Below are 19,350 nucleotides of genomic sequence, written 5' to 3'. Positions count from 1 at the left end.
GCACGAATAGTGTCTTCCCATCGCCGGAGCGAGAAAGAGAAAAATCTTCGGTTACAGTATAAAGTATACCACCTGCAACGATCCAAAGGTGACAGCGGCAAGATAGCGCTAGGATGCGATAATACCACCTAGATTTCGACAACTATGGTGTCGCCGGAGCTCACCGGACGATACCCGTTGTGCGGACTGCGGTGCTGGAAATTCCTTGCACCGGCGAGTCGCCGTCGTCACTAGCGCTAGGCCGCTAACGACCAGAGCAGACCGGCCGGGCGCGGTCAACTGTTTTGACCGGGCCCGGCGTGCATGCCTGGGCCCACCACAATGGAAGAATTGAAGGAGCGAACACACACAACTACACGAGGGAAAGAGTTCGAGGACGCAACGCACCGCGCCTGTTTTGTACTTGTACCGAACACGGCACCAGCCCATTTTTTCTCACCCTCGCCACTTGCGTGGCGGCGTCCTATTGGCTGGGGTTGCCGGGAACGACAGCGGGACAGGTGGGCCCGGGACGGCGCTGGCTTTTCTGCGCCTCGCGGTCCTTTTTTTACTCCGTGTCACAGCCTCACGGGAGGAGAGAGCGGACTCTTGACTGTTCTCCAGCTGGCCTTGTGCGGAGGCGGGCCCACAGCGCAGTGATCCACGGGCACGTTCGCCGTACTGGTGCGATTGGCCCTTTTCACATCTCTCGGGATCCGGGGGCCGTAACTAACTTTACCAGGAAGCCTGCTGCGCTGCACTGCTGCGAAAGGAGCACTACTGCAGCAGCTGGAGTCCACTGCATCAAACCACACCATACCATGGACTGGCTAATGCTGCGGTTTGGCCCGTTGGCTTAAGCTAATCTCTCACTAAAACATGCTAGTACAGTGAAGCTTCCGGTTTAGCCATTTCAATTACTTCCAAAACGAGGGCTTTGTTTGAAAAAATCACGAGAGGAGTCATCAGAGGACCGGTGCTGAGTCAAGTGGTCGGTCAGTCCGTCCGTTCCACGGACCAATCAAACAGGCCGTGGTGGACGGGTGGTCATGATTTTCCCAATCGATGGGCACTCGTGCAGGGCGGCTGTACCGGAGCGACACCATCACTCGGGGAATGACGAGGCCGGCCGCGCCGGGCGTACCGAGGACCGCGTCCACGAGATCCCCGGCGACCGCGCGCCGCCATGTCAGCAGATGCCGGCGGGGCCCGCGCCTCCCCCTGCTCCCCCTTCCCGTATTCCTCCCTCCCTCCCTCCCTCCCTCCCCACTAGCTCCATCAAGTCACCCACCCCACTCCCCCAGAAAGCACGCGGGCCCCGCGCGTAGGCGCCCCCCCGCGGCGGCACCCACCCCTCTCGCTTCCACGCGGGCCCGGGAGTTCCCTGGCCCCGCACGTCAGCGATTCTCCGCTGGCGTCGCCGCGGTGGGGGCTCCCCCGTGCTCCGCGAGCATAGGCGATGGTCCCGTCGCGCGGAGTAGTAGAACATTTTTAGGTCGGGACATATACACACATACACACGCGCACAGCCGCACTCCATCTCCAGCTACAGAGAATTCGCCGCGGAAAAAAAAAGGGAGAAAAAAAATATCACCTCCATTTGAGGGAGAGAGAGGGGGAGGAGGGAGGAGGAGGTCGTGAGCTCAGGAGGGGGAGCGGGGGGAGGCAGGCGGCGGCGCGGCAGATCGGGCGGCACCGTCTGGGAGGGGGCCGGCCCGCCCCATGCGTCGGTGAGGTGGTGGGGCCCGCTTGGCGCGCGAGTCGGAATGGCGGCGGTGGCGGCGGGGAGGTGGTGGGCGGTGGTCCTCGCGGTGGCGGTGCTGCTCGGCCCGGGGCGGGTCGTCGCCAACACCGAGGGTGAGTCGCGCCTGATCTGAACATCTGATACGTAGTAGTAGCAGTAGGGCCCCTCGACTGCTCGGTTTGGTTTGGGTCAAGTTTGAAATCTGCGCTGCAGGGATGGAGCATCTGAACTTGATTTCTCTCACTTAATTTGATTCGATGCTTAGCTTGCACTAGTTGCTATTGCTTGGTCTCTTATCTCTTGATTCCGTTGGTGCTGATATTTTTGGCTTCTTGCTGTTTGTGCACACGTTTATACTTGAGTTATAGCTCCGCTTTGGTGGAGCAAAGGATTGAACGAGCGATGTCTCGTTGCTTTGGAAAAAAAGCGTAGATTTTTCTTGCTCCGTGGTAGTCGTTTTGTTACGTCATATATAGGAGTACTTTCCGCGTTTGGGCATTCGGGCCATCGTGAAGTCCACTTCCAGTAGTGCTGCAGCAAGAGGCCACCAAATTTGGCCTACTTTATCTGTTTAAAAAGAGGAATTATGCTAATATTGCCTTCCAAAATTGAGGAGTTCATTCGGCTTGCTAATGTTTGACTTTGAGGTGAGATTATTTGACCCGTTCTTTGAGCCAGAGAAAAAAAATTCTTGCTAGTTCTGTGTTATTGTTGGGTCGAGCCTAGCCATGTTAATGAACAGTTCTCTCTATCTCTCTGTTTTTTTTTTGGTTGCTGATAGAGATAGTAATTGAACAGTATAGTTCTATAGGATGTGTCCCCATGGTGTACCATGAATAGAAGAACATCAGACACTGTGTTGTACTAGCAATGGATGGGCCTATTGTAATAACTAATCCATTTGTGTTTTGGGAACTTTCAAGTACATAATTTTTTTTACCTTACCTGTTTGAGAAATTTTGATCGCATTGTTTTTTTTCCAGGAGACCTATTTTTGCCAAATATTTTGCGTAGAAGCTCGTTGTCGATAAAATTTCTCTTATAGGTTTGTCCATTTTAACTGGGAGTATGCTTGCTGATGATAATGTTACCTTTTGTCCACAGGTGATGCTCTTTACAGCCTGCGGCAGAGCTTGAAAGATGCTAACAATGTCTTGCAGAGTTGGGATCCCACTCTCGTTAATCCCTGTACATGGTTCCATGTTACGTGTAACAATGATAACAGTGTTATCAGAGTGTAAGTTGCTGGAAAAAAACTCTCATTTATGCATTTCAAAGTGTTGAAGATGTGCGCCGTTTGATTCTAAATGTCCCCTCTTTCTCAGTGACCTTGGAAATGCACAATTATCAGGTGTACTAGTCCCCCAGCTTGGTCAGCTGAAAAATCTCCAATATTTGTAAGTTCTGCATATGCATCTGGTTTTGCTAATTGTTTCAAGATGTGAATTAGCTGTCTCTTGTATGCACCCTCAGTGTAATTGTTTTAAGATGTGCATGATATGTTGTTTGTCTAAAAATGGTCCATGCAGAAGTTGGTTTATTCATGATTCTGTTTGTTAGTTGTAGCATACATCCTCACATTTTGTAATTGTCTTCCTTTACGTCCGATAACTGATTTATGTAACTTTTATTTTGTAATAGGGAGCTTTACAGCAACAACATAAGTGGGACAATACCCCCTGAACTGGGCAACCTAACTAACCTGGTCAGTTTGGATCTGTATATGAACAACTTCTCTGGCAATATCCCTGACAGCCTGGGAAACCTATTGAAGCTGCGTTTCCTGTAAGAACACTTATTTCGTTTACTAGCACCTGCTTATGTTGTTTTTCTTCTGAATGTTGTTGCGATTCTTTTAGTTTTTTTTATTCTGGTGGTTGTTTTAAACTTTTGATCTCTTTGTCGAGAATGACCTATATATTTCTCAATGAAAAAAATAAGACGAACATGTGATGTTACATTTGTTGATTTGTGTGACATATTGAATTTAGATAACTTTGTTTTCTTTTTTGATACATGAGCTTAGGTGTTTGCTTCTCCTTCTTTCTCTTACTCTTTTGGTGCCTACTCTATATTTATGGCAGTTATATCCTTGAATTATATTTTATTGGCAAAACCCATGCTGTATTTTTGGAAAAAAAATATCGTTGACATTTTTTATTTTTATTATTGTGTCTTCTATTCTCTTATATTCTGATATAGTCACAGATATTTATCTGTTTCTGTGCCTATTTTGCAAGGATAGCCGTCTTAACAACAACAGCTTGGTTGGTCCAATTCCTGAATCCTTGACCAATATCTCCACTCTCCAAGTACTGTAAGTACCATGTGCGCTAATACTGTACTCTTGATGATTTTGTTATTTGTTGGATGGATATATAACTACCATGATAATGCAGGGATCTCTCGAACAACAACCTCTCAGGACAAGTCCCATCGACTGGTTCCTTTTCACTCTTCACCCCTATAAGGTCTTTTACCTGGGCAATTCAATCGTGCTTAGCCTAACTATATCTTCAGTGTACATGATGAATGTTACTTATTTGTTACAGTTTTGCCAATAATCCATTGCTTTGTGGTCCTGGCACTTCAAAGCCCTGCCCTGGGGCTCCTCCTTTTTCCCCGCCACCTCCGTTCAACCCTCCATCAGTTCCAACCCCATCAACAGGTTTTTTTTTATTTACTTTTAAGTTGGTCTCTCATTTGTATATTTAGAAAAAGTTTAGCATTCTGGATGACATGTGCTTCCTGGATTTATATCTCCTCCTATATTAGGTGCCTCTAGCACTGGAGCAATCGCTGGGGGTGTTGCTGCTGGTGCGGCATTGGTATTTGCTGTTCCTGCAATCGCATTTGCAATGTGGCGCCGTCGTAAACCTGAAGAGCATTTCTTCGATGTGCCTGGTCTGTATCATATGGTGGACTTTGTTTTCTGTCAATCCATATTTGCCTGTTTGTTCATCTGCTGGTCCTTTTTTCTTCAGCTGAGGAGGATCCAGAAGTTCATCTTGGTCAGCTCAAAAAGTTTTCATTGCGGGAGCTTCAAGTTGCAACCGATAATTTCAGCAATAAGAACATTTTAGGAAGAGGTGGTTTTGGAAAAGTGTACAAGGGAAGGCTTGCTGACGGCTCACTGGTAGCAGTCAAAAGACTAAAGGAGGAGCGTACACCTGGTGGTGAGCTTCAGTTCCAAACAGAGGTTGAGATGATTAGCATGGCAGTGCACAGGAACCTTCTTCGACTTCGTGGTTTCTGCATGACACCTACTGAACGATTGCTAGTCTACCCATACATGGCTAATGGGAGTGTGGCATCACGTTTACGAGGTACTTTGTTCTTTTCTATTATAAAATTATTCTAAATATGGCTGCCACCCACAGCCCCAAGTAAGTGATCAGAATATTATGATTCATGTTCTCATCAATGGTACTGAACTACTGGTTTCATAGAGCGCCAGCCATCTGAACCGCCTCTTGACTGGGAGACAAGGAGACGGATTGCACTGGGATCTGCAAGAGGACTCTCTTACTTGCACGACCACTGTGATCCGAAAATCATCCATCGTGATGTCAAAGCTGCAAATATTCTTTTGGACGAGGACTTTGAGGCCGTTGTAGGTGATTTCGGGCTTGCGAAGCTTATGGACTACAAGGACACCCATGTAACTACTGCTGTTCGTGGAACAATTGGACATATTGCTCCCGAGTACCTTTCCACTGGGAAATCATCTGAGAAGACTGATGTTTTTGGCTACGGCATCATGCTTCTGGAGCTTATTACTGGACAGAGGGCATTCGACCTTGCTCGGCTTGCAAATGATGATGATGTTATGCTGCTTGACTGGGTAAATTACTTTTCTTCTCATTAGTGAGCATACTGTATTACTGCACTACAGCTCATGCTTTTTCTCTACCATACTGCTTTGCTGTCTGTGGGCTATACTTTAATAGTTTGTTTTCTTAACGATTGGTATCAAAGCTTACCCTTTAATCATGAATTGCCTCTTAACCCATTCCCTTCTTAATTAGAGAGCGTGCATTGGCAAGTGACAAGCTGGCTGGTTCAACCTCCAGGAGACATCAATCATTCCTAGAATATGCTAATGCGCAATCAGTTGCCCCTACCATATGCCTGATGCATTATAAAAACATGTTAAACTATCAGAGCTCTGGAATGAATGGACTGCTCAGGGCAAGAACACGCTGGCGAAAATGAATAATTCCAATTGGCATCTTGCAGGTGAAAGGACTGCTCAAGGATCGGAAGGTCGAGATGTTGGTGGACCCAGACCTGCAGAATGCCTACCAGGAGACTGAGGTGGAGAACCTGATCCAGGTGGCGCTCCTCTGCACACAGGGCTCCCCGTTGGACCGTCCCAAGATGTCGGAGGTGGTGAGGATGCTCGAAGGCGATGGGCTGGCGGAGCGATGGGACGAGTGGCAGAAGGTGGAGGTGGTGAGGCAGGAGGCTGAGTCGGCGCCGCTTCGCAACGACTGGATCGTCGATTCAACATACAACCTGCGCGCCGTGGAGCTGTCCGGTCCACGGTGACAGCCTGACAGAGCATCGGTCACTCCACGACTCCGAAAGAAGAATTCGAAACTTAATTAGCAGATTCGGTCTAATTGCTGCTTGTGTATATGAAAGGGTAGCTTTTGGAATTGCTAGCGACAATTTGAAGGGATGATACTATTTTTGGATTCCTCACTAGCCTCAGAAGTTGGGGGTAGGGTGCCGTCGTGTTGTTAAGATGAAATTCGTATATTTGAGGGTGAATTTCTGAAGCATTATTGCTGTAGCGCTCCGGTGGATGTAGCAGCGGGCGTCCAATTGTATTACTTCCTTCATTTCAAATTATATGTTGTTTTGGCTTTTTTAATTTTGTAGACTTTGTTACGCGCTTAGATATACCTAGAAAAAGTCAAAACGACCTGTAATTTGGGACGGAGGGAGTACGTTACGTTTTTGCCATACCTTAGTTAGTGGGTATTACCATTTGCAACTTTTTTTTTCTCTTTGGCGCTGCCGCAGCGGCGTGGTGCCTGCGAGGTTGGTTTGCACGCGACAAAGCTCCACGCTGCGGTGGTGGTCGTCTACAGACTTCAATCCATAGTAGTGTAATCCACCATTGGTGGTGATGTGGCTTTACAAGCTGCAATCCATAATCTACGATGTGCTGAAGCAAACATGCCTTTTTCCTCCTATGAAACTTTGAAGCTCGACGATTTATTACGCTGGGTTGTCAAGGATGTGGTTTAGCGGTTTCGATAGGCTGAGTTGTTAAGGATGTGATTTGTTAAGCTCGTTTCTGTTAACCACCATTGACTTACTGTTAACAAGCAATGCCATTTAGCGTGGCCACATCTACCATTGACGTTACATCCGTGTATGAGAGAGAGAAGAACACAAAAGTACCATTGTTCTTACAGAGAACAAACTGAAACCACCAAATCTGTCATTCACCCTGAACCACATATGAAACAAAATCTTGTATCTCGGTACGCAACAATGGAAGCGGACAATACATGTAAAAACGTCTATTATACACTATGTACATCTTTATCAGTTACACCGCACCTACATACAACTATTATACGCCGTTGGCCGTGGTTATGCTACATCGCGTTGGGGAAAATTGGGCAGTAGAGAAACACCCCCCAAAAAAAAATGGGACGGTGGAGACACCGGGCAACACTGAAAAATGACGGGTCAGTTCTCACCGATCGACGACGGACGCATAGTTCAGGCAGTGCCGGTTATCAGTCTCTCCTGCCGATCCAACTTCTTCACCTTGATAAGGCCGACAACAACTTGTAGCCCGAAGAACGCACAAAGAGAGTACGCGACTGTTGCCGGTCCCTGCAATGGTTAATTGAAGGTACGGTGAAACAAATGTGTGCTGGAAATTTGGTGAAAAGTATACTCTACTCCAATTCATTTGGAAACTCACCCGGATTGAATTGAAGTACAGCATTGTTGCAAGGTTCACCAAACTACCTGCAGCAATTCCCTGGATGACAAAGAACAGAATTTCAGGATACATTATGACGATATGGGACTTCGGAACAAAAACAAGTGCAGTATCAAAGAACTAAAACAATTTCATGATGCAAAGGACAGTTCCACTTGATCAAATTTCTTAATTTGCAGGCGTCTTATGTCAATTTTGTTTCAACATTTACGAGTAGATACAATGCGGGCTAACTGAATTTGCATGAACTCAGCAATATCCAGCGGACAAATTTGCCCTTCTTTTCATGGTTCAGCATGAACTAGCACAACAAAAAGTTAAACGATACGATAATAATTTATAAACTCACATATCCAATCGTTTTCTGCACAGCGGCAACTCTTTGAAATGCTCTTTCTGATTCCAGTGTTCTGACACGAAGCTTGAGCTCACCTTGCTCCTGTAAACAGCAATCCATTGAGTTCAATGACACAACTTTCCTCGAAAGGCCACGAGCAAATAACACAAATACACCACAAAATAATGTAAAAAATGCTGTACTTACCAAACGCTCAATGATTTGTGCAAGCTTTTCAACTCTGTCAGGTTGGCGGAACAAATTATAAAATGCACGGGACTGCCTTTCCCATCTCTTCTTTGCATCCTGACAGAATATAAAAATCAAGAGCACTTAAACTCTAAATACCAATACCCCAGATTGTGCCATCGCATAGATAGATTAACAGCAGCATTGACCAAACGTTGAAACTTGCCTTTACAACTACTTCAACACCAGCTTCATTGAATCTTAGCAATTCCTTAGCATATCTAGCAAATTTAACAGATGTATCAAGTCAGCACCAGAAAAAGGTCAAGCTGAAAATGTTTCGCATTAAACGCTAGTAATGATGAAGTACTCACGGCTTAGCAATCTCTGTGATATCAAATCTAGGATCAAGGCCTTTCCCAATACCATCTAGAACTGCACAGAATGGAGAGAGAAAGAGTGAAGAACAATGACCAGCATGAAAACCATTTCCTTGAAAAACATGTAGCCTATTAGACATTCAAACCTGAAAATGCTCTGACCACAAATGTGAATGTGGCAGGGAACCGAAATGGTTGATCCGCAGCAATCGCCAAAAGATCCTCTCCTGCAAAATTTAATTTGAGTCAACATAACAAAATCAAAAGAATACACTTGTCTATCAAGTCCGTTGGTAGGTTACAGATCATTACCGATTGCAGCAAGTCTCTGCTTCTTCTTTTCAAACTTCTCCTCCTTAGTTAATTGCTTTTTAAATCCCAATTCTGCAGTTGTCATCTCTCTCTCCTTCCTTTGTGCTGCTAGACGCTCTTGAAAGCTATAAATAATAGACACAACATAGGAAAGTCAAACTTCATCATCCAGTTCAACAAATTCTATTTGCAAATAACTACAAGGTAACATCTTTTCAGGGATGGCGTTGTATTTGGTTACTCTTTCTTCTTTAATGAAATGGCACGCAGCTCTCATGCGTGCTCAAGTAAAAAAAATCTCACTGAAGCTAACTACCTGTTAAGGAAAAATTGAGCTGTTCTTCTGACAGCAGTCATATCACCAGTAGGAACAAGGACACCCATTTGAACCATTGCTTGAAGCACCTGCAAGAATACATGATTCAACACTGCAGAACTTCACAGGGTCTAAATTATCGTCTACAGGCTATTATGTCCAGAGAAACAAACTTTGTCAGGATCCTTTTCGTAAACTCCATAGAATACTTCAAGCAATCCTTCTCGGATGTTTTGACTGATACTGCAAGTAAGAAGAGTGAAGATTAGATTATCCATACCGTAGCTAGTTGAAGAAAAGTAGCACAAATTTTCTCTTGAAATGAAGCTTACGTGAACGGATTTAAAAAAAAAATCATATGCTACCTGCCCATCATTCCAAAGTCATAGAAGATAAGCCTCCCACCATTGACATCATCAACAGCAATATTTCCTGGATGCTGTAAAGAAATCACCATTAGCTTTTAAGCCAGAGCATAATAGCTGCTCTACTTTCAGATGCTGAAAAGGAGCAAGAAGATAGTAGGGATGATTCAGTCTCACAGGGATTGTAATATATAATAGCCGGCTGGATTTTGTCTATGGCTGAAGCACATTTGTACATAGAGCTGAATCCTAAATCTGACAAGGTTATATAATTTTTAACAAGCTAGATATAAGGATAGCACCTTGACAAAGGGACCTCATAAATTGAATGGTACAACTTTTGTTATGCAATAGTATATTTGTATTTCATTTGAAAGCAGGCCAGTGCATGAATAGATGTGAAGGTGAGAAATAACAATAACGCCTACAGCAGTGTTTCTGGAGGATGTACAGAACGACTAACCGGGTCAGCGTGGAAAAATCCATGGGACAAGATCTGCTCAAGGTACGACTCAACAGCATACCGGCCTAATCTGAAAGTGATTCATGTCAGCCAGAAGCAGCCAATGTCAGTTGGGACAGAAAATTGGGGCTATGGCTGAGGTATACAATACATACCTTTTCCGATCGACTCCTAACTTGTCTAACTGCTTTATTCTGTTAATTTTAATTCCTGGGACATATTCCATTGTTAAAACCTGCAATCAATATAAAAGAAACTTATATGTTTATTCCAAATTGCTTGTTCAATCTACTTTATTAGTTTCTGTGTAGAAGAAACCTGAGGTGTAGTGTACTCCCAGTAAATTTCAGGAACTTTCACATAATCCAATTTTTTGAAGTTCTCAGCAAACTTTTCAGCGTTAAATGCTTCCTTCGTATAGTCAATTTCCTGATAGAAACCATGAGCTGATTACATGAGTAATAACATAATCAAACACAACACAATAACACATGTTCATAAAACTAAGTTACCTGATATAAAACAGATGCACACTCATCATAAATAGCAACCCAGTCTCTCTTGGCACCATCTGATTTTGGGTCCACTTTCTGAAGGTATTCAGCTATTACCTAGAACCAATTCAGCAATTCATCAGCAAACGGTAAAAAATGAACTCATTAGGTAAGGGCATAACATCCTTTTTTGTTCCAATAGATGACGATAGCACATATAAAACCATGTATGATGCAGGATATTTTATCCCATTATCTGAAAAATAAGAAGTATCTCATAGGAGTAGTAACACTAAAAATAACTTACCCTTAAATTCTTCAGATCAATATCAAAAAGCTCCTTCAGACCAGGCCTTTGCACTTTGATGACAATCTCTTGGCCATTCAGACGTGCCCGATGGACCTGGCCTGCCAAAAAGGGATAGATTATTATAGTGTCAACTTGTTTATTAAAAGCACAAGTTTATTACCGAGGCTAGCAGCAGCTATTGGCTCAAAATCAAATCGATCAAATATCTGATTAACAGATGACCCCAGCTCTTCTTCGACAATTTTTACAGCTGTTTCTGAAGGAAATGGAGGAACTTGATCCTGCAATAGAGGTAAAAATTTCATAGTTTCATCATAATAAGGGTATAAATAGAGGGATGTGCATTAACAAAAATCTAGAAGAGAGTACAGGATAATTTCTAATATCATATCACATCTGACAGCTATTTTCTTCCTTCACATTAGCACTGGGCAACTCATAAATGCTAATATGCTACAGGGATGCACAGTGGACAATCTGAGGCCAGCAGGTTTGGTTATTCACTAAGCTGATCTAGTAAACTGAATTAATTCTAATGCATATTTAATCTTATGTATGATAGAGACCTGTAACTCAGATAACTGATCCACGTATTCCTGCGGAAGAATATCGACTCTGGTGGAGAATTGCTGCCCTATTTTGATGAATGTGGGGCCTAATCTCAAAATACTCTCCTTTAGCCACTTGGCGAGAACTTTCCTCCTCATTATCTTTTTCTCTTCCGTCATCCCCCCTGCAGAAGTTGTCTTAGAAATTTAATGAAGGCACACAATTTTGAAGCAAGTATCTAGGTAATTCTTCAATATCACAGAATGTATTATGCACATAAACATCTATAAAATTGCAAAAACATTTATGAACATCATTGTGTAAAAGATACACATCCGGTATGTTGACTAGCACGCCACACACACTGTTGTATAGGACGAAGGATTTTATTCAAATGTATTCACAAATGTTTGTAAGTAAGACGTTTGTGAGCAAAATATATCATAAAATAGATGGGAAGAACTTATCGTTATTTCTCACAGGTACAAAAGCAAACAGCTTAGTGTTCTAAAGTTACTAACCTTTGTAGGTGAACTTCTGGTTGTTGAGCCAAGCCTTGAATATAAATGTAAAAACGAAGCCCCATATTTCCAATGTTCTTTGAATTGTCGAGTAAGTTTTAAACCGATTCCAGCGACCACCAGGAGCAACAGACACCTGAAATATTTAGTTATTCAACTCAAAAAGGAAAGGGGAAAGGAGCACCGCGAATGACACAAAACAGCAGCCATTTTCTTCATCAGATAACAGCAAACGAACAACATTGTGTATCATGGTTACCAAATTGTGCATTGTGGCAAATCATGCCGGGAACCTCAAATAACCTCAGGGCCCAAGGGTAAAGAACTAAAGATGAAAAGTTGGGTCCATGTATCATCTGCTCAACCTGACACAGTAAACTAGGAGTAACTAACCCGCCAGCCTGTTGCATTTTAAACCAGGACCCATCAATTTTATTCTCCAGAGCCTGTGGATGAGGCATTGATGCTACTAACATAGTACTAGTATTAGTTTTTATGAAGATATTGACACATTGACGCAGGTCCTATAATCCTACCTAAATTTGAACTTCATTTCCAATTATAGTACCACGAATCCACCTGTCCCCACATTGCATTGATGTCACCCAACCCAAGTCAACAAGCTGCGACACTGACTTTAGTCAACACAACACTTAAGCTTCACACTAGTATTCCATATGATCACGCACTTAGAACTGGCGCTGGACAACACATGCATCGATGCAGATGACAATTGACGAGCAAAGACAACTCACCTCAGGCAAATCCCCGCTGCTCTGCTTGAACCAGGCATCCTCCTTTCCGATCTCCTCCACCCTCTCCTTCCTGCGCCTCTCATCATCCCCCGGCGGTACGGGAACCACGGCCGCGCTTATCGGTGTCGACTCCTCAGGCTGCTTCTGCTTCACCGCCGCGCCGTTGCCGCTCCCGCTAGCGCTAGCGCTCCCATTTCCGTTCCCGTTGCTCCCGAGGTACGCCTGGACGGCGGCATCGTCGTACCCGACGCCGCTCCCGTTCCCGTTGAGCCCGTAGCGCTTGGCGTCCTCCTCGGCCGGCGGGGGCGCGCGGTCCTCGAGGACGGCGCGCGCGACGCAGCCCCGCGATCGCCGGCGGAAGCACGGGAGCGGGGGAGGCGGGGGCCGCGGGTGGAGGCGGAAGCGGCGGAGGCGGAGGTGGTCGGGGACGGAGAGCGAGGTGGAGGCGACGAGGGAAGCCGCCGCGGACGCGACGGACATGGCGCCCTGGCTAGGGTTTGGGGCTCGGGGTTTTGGCGGGACGAGCCGAGTGCGGGCGGGTGCTTGGAGAAATGGAGGCCGAGGAGGAAGGAGTGGACGAGTGGTGGTGGGAGAGGAGGCCAGGCGAGGGGGCAAGCGGGAAGGGGAGAGAGAGGTGGTGGTGGCGGAGCCACGTGGGAGGCACGGAGGATGAGGCAATCTGACCTGGGCTTCGGTGATTGGGCCGAAGTGAGGCGGTGGGGCCCGCGTGGCGTGGAGGGTGTGCGTGGAAAAGCTTTGAGGCCTCTAGTTCCCGTTTCTCTTTTCGCCCTCCTCTATTCTATGGTTTTGGCTTTGTTTGATGTTTCGTTTCGTTGGTTTGTGTGAGCTTTTGGCTGTGATTCCGTGACCCATCCTTGTGATGGGGACCCTCTGTCTGAATCCGCCAAGTGGGTAAAAAACTAATCCTCCTGCGACCAAGCGGTGCTGTGCTTGTGGCGTATTTAATATAATTTGTAGCAAGGACATCACCGCCGGATCCGTGGCGCAATGGTAGCGCGTCTGACTCCAGATCAGAAGGTTGCGTGTTCGATTCACGTCGGGTTCAATACCCCGATCCTAATCCGGATTCTTTTTTTGTTTTGTTTTTTTGGACATGCAACTCTTCTTTTCTTTCTTTTGTTTTTTAGAGGGCCGTACGTTCGCGAGCCAGGAGAAAGAAAGCTTGCGGCCCGCCCGACGAGAAACTGGGCCAACCTTGCAAGCGTGAGCCCAACTTGCCCTGCCCGCGGGGGGCCTCTGGCCTGCCGCCTGCCTCAGCCTTTACGCCGCCGATGCCCACTCGGCCACTCGCTCGCTGCTCCAGAACACCGAACACATGCGACCGGCGGCGCACCGGCGCGGCGACGTGTTTTTTTCTGCCCTCCGCAAGGCACACTGCTGATCCCAAAAGATCCCAACGTCAGTCAATGTTGGTGCTGCGCGCGGCGGTGCCGTTGGATCGATGCTCCGATTGCTGCCCCATGTGTGCATTGCGTGCATGATGCATGGTTCATTCGGTCAACCGGCCGGTCCTGGGCATTCAGCCGGGCCACCGCACCGCAAAATGGATTACTGCACTCTTATCTAACAATAATGGCCGCCAATAAGTGGCATTAGCTCGCCACGCACACAAGGCCACAAGGGACTGGCCGGGACGGAATGGCCGTGCCTAACCTGACGGGCAGTACGTCGATCGGTTAGATGATGCAGATGATTGATTTGATCCCAGCTAGCTGTTGTTGTTGTAATGGCACCCGAACAGCTAAGGGGGTGTCATGAACTAAAATCTAGTTCGTGTCACGTCTAATATTCGGATGCTAATTATGAGGACTAAACATAAACTAATTATAAAACTAATTACATAGATGGAGGCTAATTCACGCCTAATTAATCAATCATTAGCAAATGGTTACTGTAGTATTACATTGTCAAATCATGGATTAACTAGGCTTTATAGATTTGTCTCGCAAATTAGTCTCCATCTGTGCAATTAGTTTTTGTAATTAGTCTATGTTTAATACTATTCATTAGTATCTAAACATTTGATGTGATAGGAATTTCAGAACCTCCTGAACTAAACACCCCCTGGCCAGGAGTGATGAGAGTTATTCCATGGTGTCGCTCAACCAGAAACGCAGGCGCTTGATGCAACAAAAGTGCGTCGCTTAATTAAAAAGCGAATGGCACGGCGCCACCGCGCGTTCTCCGGGCGGCGCGCGAACGTGTACGTGCTGGTACCGGGCCCGATCCACGACGGCATGGATCACGGCAGGTAGGGCGCAGGGGTGTCCCGCACGATCAAGGCCAGGGGTGAGCGGCACTCAAGGCCAGCAAAGCACGGCAATGGCTACGCCAACCACGACACGCGCGCTTCCCCAGCGACCCAGCGCTACCGACTTCATACGCCGCTGGTGTGTTTTTTTCACATGGTTTCGTTCGACGGTATTAGATCCGGCCCGCCGCCGATTCACGTGGATGCATGCAGATGAGTCGAGAATTCATGCGTCACGGACCGCACTTTATGAAACCAGGCGAGTCCCCCTTTTTCTCAGAAAAAAAAAACGTGCGAGTCCAATCCAAGTTGAGTTCCAGGACCTATCTCTACGGCGTATAGACTTCCTTGGCAGGGCCGATATTTGGCCAAAAAAAAACAAATGAGCGAGGGGAAAAAATACTACTCCGTATTAGCCAATGTCAAACTGTAGCTTGGTTCTAATAATAACTTCGCATGTATTAACCCAACCAGACTCGAACACGATTACACGCTCCTACCATAAGCTTTGGCGATGCCGATGGAGGTTGGAAGAATCAGCGAACGTCAACAGCAACCGCCAACCGCCCGCACTCCTTTAAATACTCCACTGCCCTTCTCGCCGCTCCCTCAAGCCGCCGGTCGATCTCCGAACCCCTTCACCACCATGGTCGCGGCGGAGGACCCGGAATCCTTCTTCGCCACCGCGCCGCCGCTGGGGGACGCCGGCGCCGTCGCCGCCAGGCTGCAGGAGTTCCTCGCGCGCAACTCTTCCCACGCCTCATCAGGTAACCGCCCCGCACGCGACGTGCGCGGGTCTTTTCGTCGAACACCTGGCGTCGGCGTCGCGACGAGCCTTTGCCCGCGCGCTAGCTAACCCGTGCGATCAATGTGCGCGCAGAGGGCGGCGGGCGGCGGCGGATCGTGTGCGTCACGTCGGGCGGGACGACGGTGCCGCTGGAGCAGCGGTGCGTGCGCTACATCGACAACTTCAGCTCCGGCCACCGCGGCGCCGCGTCCACTGAGTAAATTTTCTCGCCAGCTTCATCAGTTGCTCTTCGCGCTTTCGTGCGCCGTGACGGCGAATGGATTTCCCGTAGCGCACTCTGTTCCAACTCACACCAGACGCTCCGTTCGACCGTGATCATAAATTTTCCTTGCCACAAAAGATCTAATTCTCCTTAGATTGTAAGTGCGCTACAGTGACGCGCGTAGTAACTAGCTCCTTATTATGAGCTGGTCCCGAAAGCATGCACACCGCACTATGGCCTACTCTAGAGTGCGTTTAAAAATCATCGCAACTTCAAGCACCATTTGGGACAATGAATTTGTTTCAAGAAGTTATTAGATTATTAGTTAATTACTCATATAAATCTATATCATGTGAAGTTCTTGCACTCTAAATGTTTAAATTTTAGAATGGTTGGAAAAAAGAACAGTCCATCCCAATAAGGGTGCGTTTGGCAAAGCTCCCGGAGTTGATTCTCTGCTAAATCCAGCGAGAGCTCTGCCAAACAGTTTTTCAGAGAGAAGTGATTCCCAGCTGATTCTGTGAAGTGATTCTTTGAAATAAACTAAGAGGTTGGGAGCTGGAAAAAGTAGCTTCTCCTGATTTTGTAAAGTGATTCTCCATCCTGATTTTAAGAGTTTATGCTAGAGAATCAAAGAGAATCACTTTCAGCCACATAATCACTTCTCTTAGAAAATCAGCTCCTATAAAGAATTAGAATCAGATGAAGCTCTACCAAACAGACCCTAAATCTAACCGTGGAAACTGGAAACAAAGGAAGTACCTTAATAGCAACATCAATAGCAACATCAGTGTGAAACAGTGTTAATTTGTTGCTGAGGCATAAGCATCATTGGAAGGAGCGGATATGGCTGACGCAATTGCTTTCAGAACCGTAGTATAGTAGGCTGATTTAAATACACAGACTGTTAAACCTGAGTTAATATTTGAACCTTCAAATTAGAAAAGTGAGAGGCTTTGAATGATGATCTGGATTAGTAACTGGCCCAAATGTTGATATTTTGGCAGCCCTGTTGGCAAATTATCCCTGAACTTCAAAAATGTGGAATGGTTACTGTTCTTGGTTTTTTGTGTTTTCAGTGAATAGCTCTTTGTTTTTCCTTGAAAATTTGAGAGAACATGCTTTACATGCCTCATAGTTTGTGATGCGCATGTAGAGAAGGTTATATTGGCTTGAACATGTGGTTTTCCATGTGATACCTTGTCAGTTGTGATAGCTGTCTCATAAATGCACTGAAAGTGTGAATAGTCTTTTTCCAGTACAAGTTTGATGAACAGTAAGTACTTCCAAGTACTGATTTCCTTTTTCCTTTTCTGGGGATACAGGTATTTCTTAAAGGCTGGTTATGCAGTCATCTTCGTCCATCGACGGTAATCCATGAGGCTATAGCAGCTGCTGCCTTACTCAGATCAGACTTTTTCTTACCTTTCGGTTTTGTCAGCTGTTAGTTATCTACATATACTGCAAAAAAGACTGTTCTTCATATAACTTGAGGGTAATTTTGAAATACTTTATGCTGTTATGCATATGCGTGCAGTGGGAGCTGCCAACCTTTCTGTAGGTTCCTGCCTGATGATTCATTTCTCAATTTCTTTGATGTAACTACAGAATCGAAGGTTCGAGGTTGGTAATTTACAGCTTATAGTGCACATGAAAAGAAAATAAGAAGAACACATCCTTACTGTGCTAGAATCTGTTATACTTGTTTTATCAGTGGTTGAGTCTCACACGACGGTGGTAAAGAAGGCAATCGGGGAGTATAGCAAGGTGTAACATGTGCTCGTTATCAGCACTTGATATTTGCTCGCTGATGTACAGACATTGACTGACAGGCGAATTTCTCTCAGGCTATTGAAGGAGGCTCTCTGCTGAAACTCCCATTCACCACGATATTTGAATATCTTCAGGTATTGCACATTTGATTTATTTCTTTGAGTCACATGGGAGTAAGATAATTGGAACAGCATCACACAACACTTTATTACAGTTACTGAAGATGGTGGCTACGTCTATGAGCTCTGTGGGTCTCCAAGGGATGTTCTATCTCGCTGCTGCTGTGTCTGACTTTTATGTTCCATGGGATAGCATGGTATGATTTTACAGTAGGAAATTTGTTGCCTTCTTGAGTTAAACTTCTCATCCAGCATTATTTTATCATGCTTCACTACAAAGTAACTTTCTTTCTTGATCTATAAGGAATTTGATTATTGTGCAGGCAAAACATAAGATTCAGTCAGCCGGAGGCCCACTGGATATGAAGCTAAGTCAGGTCCCAAAAATGCTTTCAGTTCTTCGAAACCAATGGGCCCCCTTGGCCTTTTGCATATCTTTCAAGGTCAGTTTGTGCTATGGGAGAGAAAATATCTCACGCCAAACCGCAATTACGTAGGTTTATATGCAATTTTACAGCCCTTTATCTAACTTTTTCTAAATGAAAAATGGCATGCAGCTGGAGACAGATTCAGATATCCTCATTCAGAAAGCAGAAATGGCTCTGAACAAGTACAAGATGAACGTGGTGGTGGCCAATCTGCTTGCAACGTACAAAGAGGAGGTCGTCATCGTCTCAAACGGTGAGAGGAGTACCATCCGAAGGTGCAGTAAGGATGAGGATCTGGAGGAGCATATTATCAAGCTCCTGGAGAAGAGCCACTCGAAGTATATTTATAGTAGCACGGATGGGTGCAACAAGAACAATGACTACGAAACGCTCATACCGTTGGGCATCGAAAATCTGGCGTAAGGTAAATATTGGAGTCAAAATAACAAGAAAGCCCCACCAAGTGAGAAATCTCTATATACATGTAATGCGAATTGCTTCTAGTATTTAATGTAAACAACACTAATATATTTGTTCTTTTCTTTTCCTGAAAACACACGGAACATGAAGAGAGAAAAGGAAAGATAATCCAAAGTTACATTTATCAATTTTTTCATCACCTATATCAGTCAATACCTTTTTAGTGAGAGATGCTTCTTCCTTGAATTGTATTTTACTTGTTTGATGGAGATGGACCCGATAGCTTGTTCAGCAAAATTGTACGATGTTTCAGCTTTTCTAGGTCATAGATATTATTATGCATCTAGACATAACACTAGATACAGTAGAAAAACCAAAACAACTTACAATTTGAAACGGGGTAACAATAGTGGGTGAGGTCATCTGGACTCGCTCCGTAATGATCAGGGCAAATGTATACTGCTTGGTGCAAATAATTCTTTTCTTATGTATATTGGAGGTAGTCGTGGAATCTGGTGCACGGGTGCTACACTGCTACTCCGCGAGACAAAACAAACACGCTGGATCGTCGATGCAGTGGCGTACTGTGTTTGGTTGGATCGTCCCTCTCGCCGGCGATTTTGCAGAGCGCGCAAAGCCACCA

The 19,350-nt window shown here is 45.5% G+C and overlaps 3 protein-coding genes and 1 non-coding gene across 4 annotated transcripts; 3 read left to right on the top strand and 1 right to left on the bottom strand.

The window, feature by feature from the left end:
• Positions 1–1,512: 1,512 nt before the first annotated feature.
• LOC101764372 (LRR receptor kinase SERK2) lies at positions 1,513–6,602 on the top strand. Its single transcript, XM_004952811.3, has 11 exons — positions 1,513–1,836; positions 2,828–2,960; positions 3,049–3,120; positions 3,365–3,508; positions 3,969–4,040; positions 4,123–4,194; positions 4,276–4,391; positions 4,499–4,627; positions 4,708–5,049; positions 5,173–5,567; positions 5,963–6,602. The coding sequence occupies exons 1-11, from the start codon at positions 1,746–1,748 to the stop codon at positions 6,272–6,274; spliced, it is 1,878 nt and encodes a 625-aa protein (XP_004952868.1). The 5' UTR covers positions 1,513–1,745; the 3' UTR covers positions 6,275–6,602.
• A 544-nt stretch (positions 6,603–7,146) lies between these two features.
• LOC101764775 (protein ACTIVITY OF BC1 COMPLEX KINASE 8, chloroplastic) lies at positions 7,147–13,272 on the bottom strand. Its single transcript, XM_004952812.3, has 20 exons — positions 12,686–13,272; positions 11,931–12,066; positions 11,427–11,593; positions 11,021–11,141; positions 10,858–10,958; positions 10,569–10,667; positions 10,375–10,485; positions 10,212–10,291; positions 10,057–10,126; positions 9,594–9,667; positions 9,402–9,471; positions 9,229–9,317; positions 8,913–9,037; positions 8,747–8,827; positions 8,595–8,655; positions 8,447–8,501; positions 8,239–8,337; positions 8,044–8,133; positions 7,674–7,733; positions 7,147–7,582 (listed from the first exon to the last, which is right to left on the bottom strand). Exons 1-20 carry the CDS (start codon positions 13,163–13,165, stop codon positions 7,466–7,468), a joined length of 2,286 nt encoding a protein of 761 aa, XP_004952869.1. The 5' UTR covers positions 13,166–13,272; the 3' UTR covers positions 7,147–7,465.
• A 407-nt stretch (positions 13,273–13,679) lies between these two features.
• On the top strand, positions 13,680–13,751 carry TRNAW-CCA. Its single transcript has one exon. It is a non-coding gene; the product is annotated as a tRNA-Trp (tRNA).
• Positions 13,752–15,555: 1,804 nt separating this feature from the next.
• On the top strand, positions 15,556–18,999 carry LOC101763961 (phosphopantothenate--cysteine ligase 1). Its single transcript, XM_004952810.4, has 9 exons — positions 15,556–15,724; positions 15,838–15,961; positions 17,293–17,337; positions 17,505–17,590; positions 17,682–17,734; positions 17,815–17,874; positions 17,955–18,056; positions 18,183–18,302; positions 18,417–18,999. The coding sequence occupies exons 1-9, from the start codon at positions 15,604–15,606 to the stop codon at positions 18,708–18,710; spliced, it is 1,005 nt and encodes a 334-aa protein (XP_004952867.1). The 5' UTR covers positions 15,556–15,603; the 3' UTR covers positions 18,711–18,999.
• The last annotated feature ends 351 nt before the right edge of the window (positions 19,000–19,350 follow it).

Source organism: Setaria italica, chromosome I (genome assembly GCF_000263155.2).
Source record: "Setaria italica strain Yugu1 chromosome I, Setaria_italica_v2.0, whole genome shotgun sequence".
Classification (NCBI taxonomy): Eukaryota; Viridiplantae; Streptophyta; class Magnoliopsida; order Poales; family Poaceae; genus Setaria; species Setaria italica.
This window is presented reverse-complemented; position numbering and strand designations above follow the sequence as displayed.

What these genes read in the sequence shown, in the direction of transcription:
- LOC101764372 (XM_004952811.3), top strand. Translation starts at nt 1,746, where the DNA reads ATGGCGGCGGTGGCGGCGGGGAGGTGGTGGGCGGTGGTCCTCGCGGTG. An exon ending in GGTCGTCGCCAACACCGAGG is followed by an intron (nt 1,837 to 2,827) that starts GTGAGTCGCGCC and finishes TTTTGTCCACAG; the next exon opens with GTGATGCTCTTTACAGCCTG. An exon ending in ATCTCCACTCTCCAAGTACT is followed by an intron (nt 4,041 to 4,122) that starts GTAAGTACCATG and finishes ATGATAATGCAG; the next exon opens with GGATCTCTCGAACAACAACC.
- LOC101764775 (XM_004952812.3), bottom strand. Translation starts at nt 13,165, where the DNA reads ATGTCCGTCGCGTCCGCGGCGGCTTCCCTCGTCGCCTCCACCTCGCTC. An exon ending in GTGCATCTGTTTTATATCAG is followed by an intron (nt 10,486 to 10,568) that starts GTAACTTAGTTT and finishes GGTTTCTATCAG; the next exon opens with GAAATTGACTATACGAAGGA. An exon ending in GCTCAATTTTTCCTTAACAG is followed by an intron (nt 9,038 to 9,228) that starts GTAGTTAGCTTC and finishes TATTATTTATAG; the next exon opens with CTTTCAAGAGCGTCTAGCAG.
- LOC101763961 (XM_004952810.4), top strand. Translation starts at nt 15,604, where the DNA reads ATGGTCGCGGCGGAGGACCCGGAATCCTTCTTCGCCACCGCGCCGCCG. An exon ending in CTCTTCCCACGCCTCATCAG is followed by an intron (nt 15,725 to 15,837) that starts GTAACCGCCCCG and finishes ATGTGCGCGCAG; the next exon opens with AGGGCGGCGGGCGGCGGCGG. An exon ending in ATGTTCCATGGGATAGCATG is followed by an intron (nt 18,057 to 18,182) that starts GTATGATTTTAC and finishes ATTATTGTGCAG; the next exon opens with GCAAAACATAAGATTCAGTC.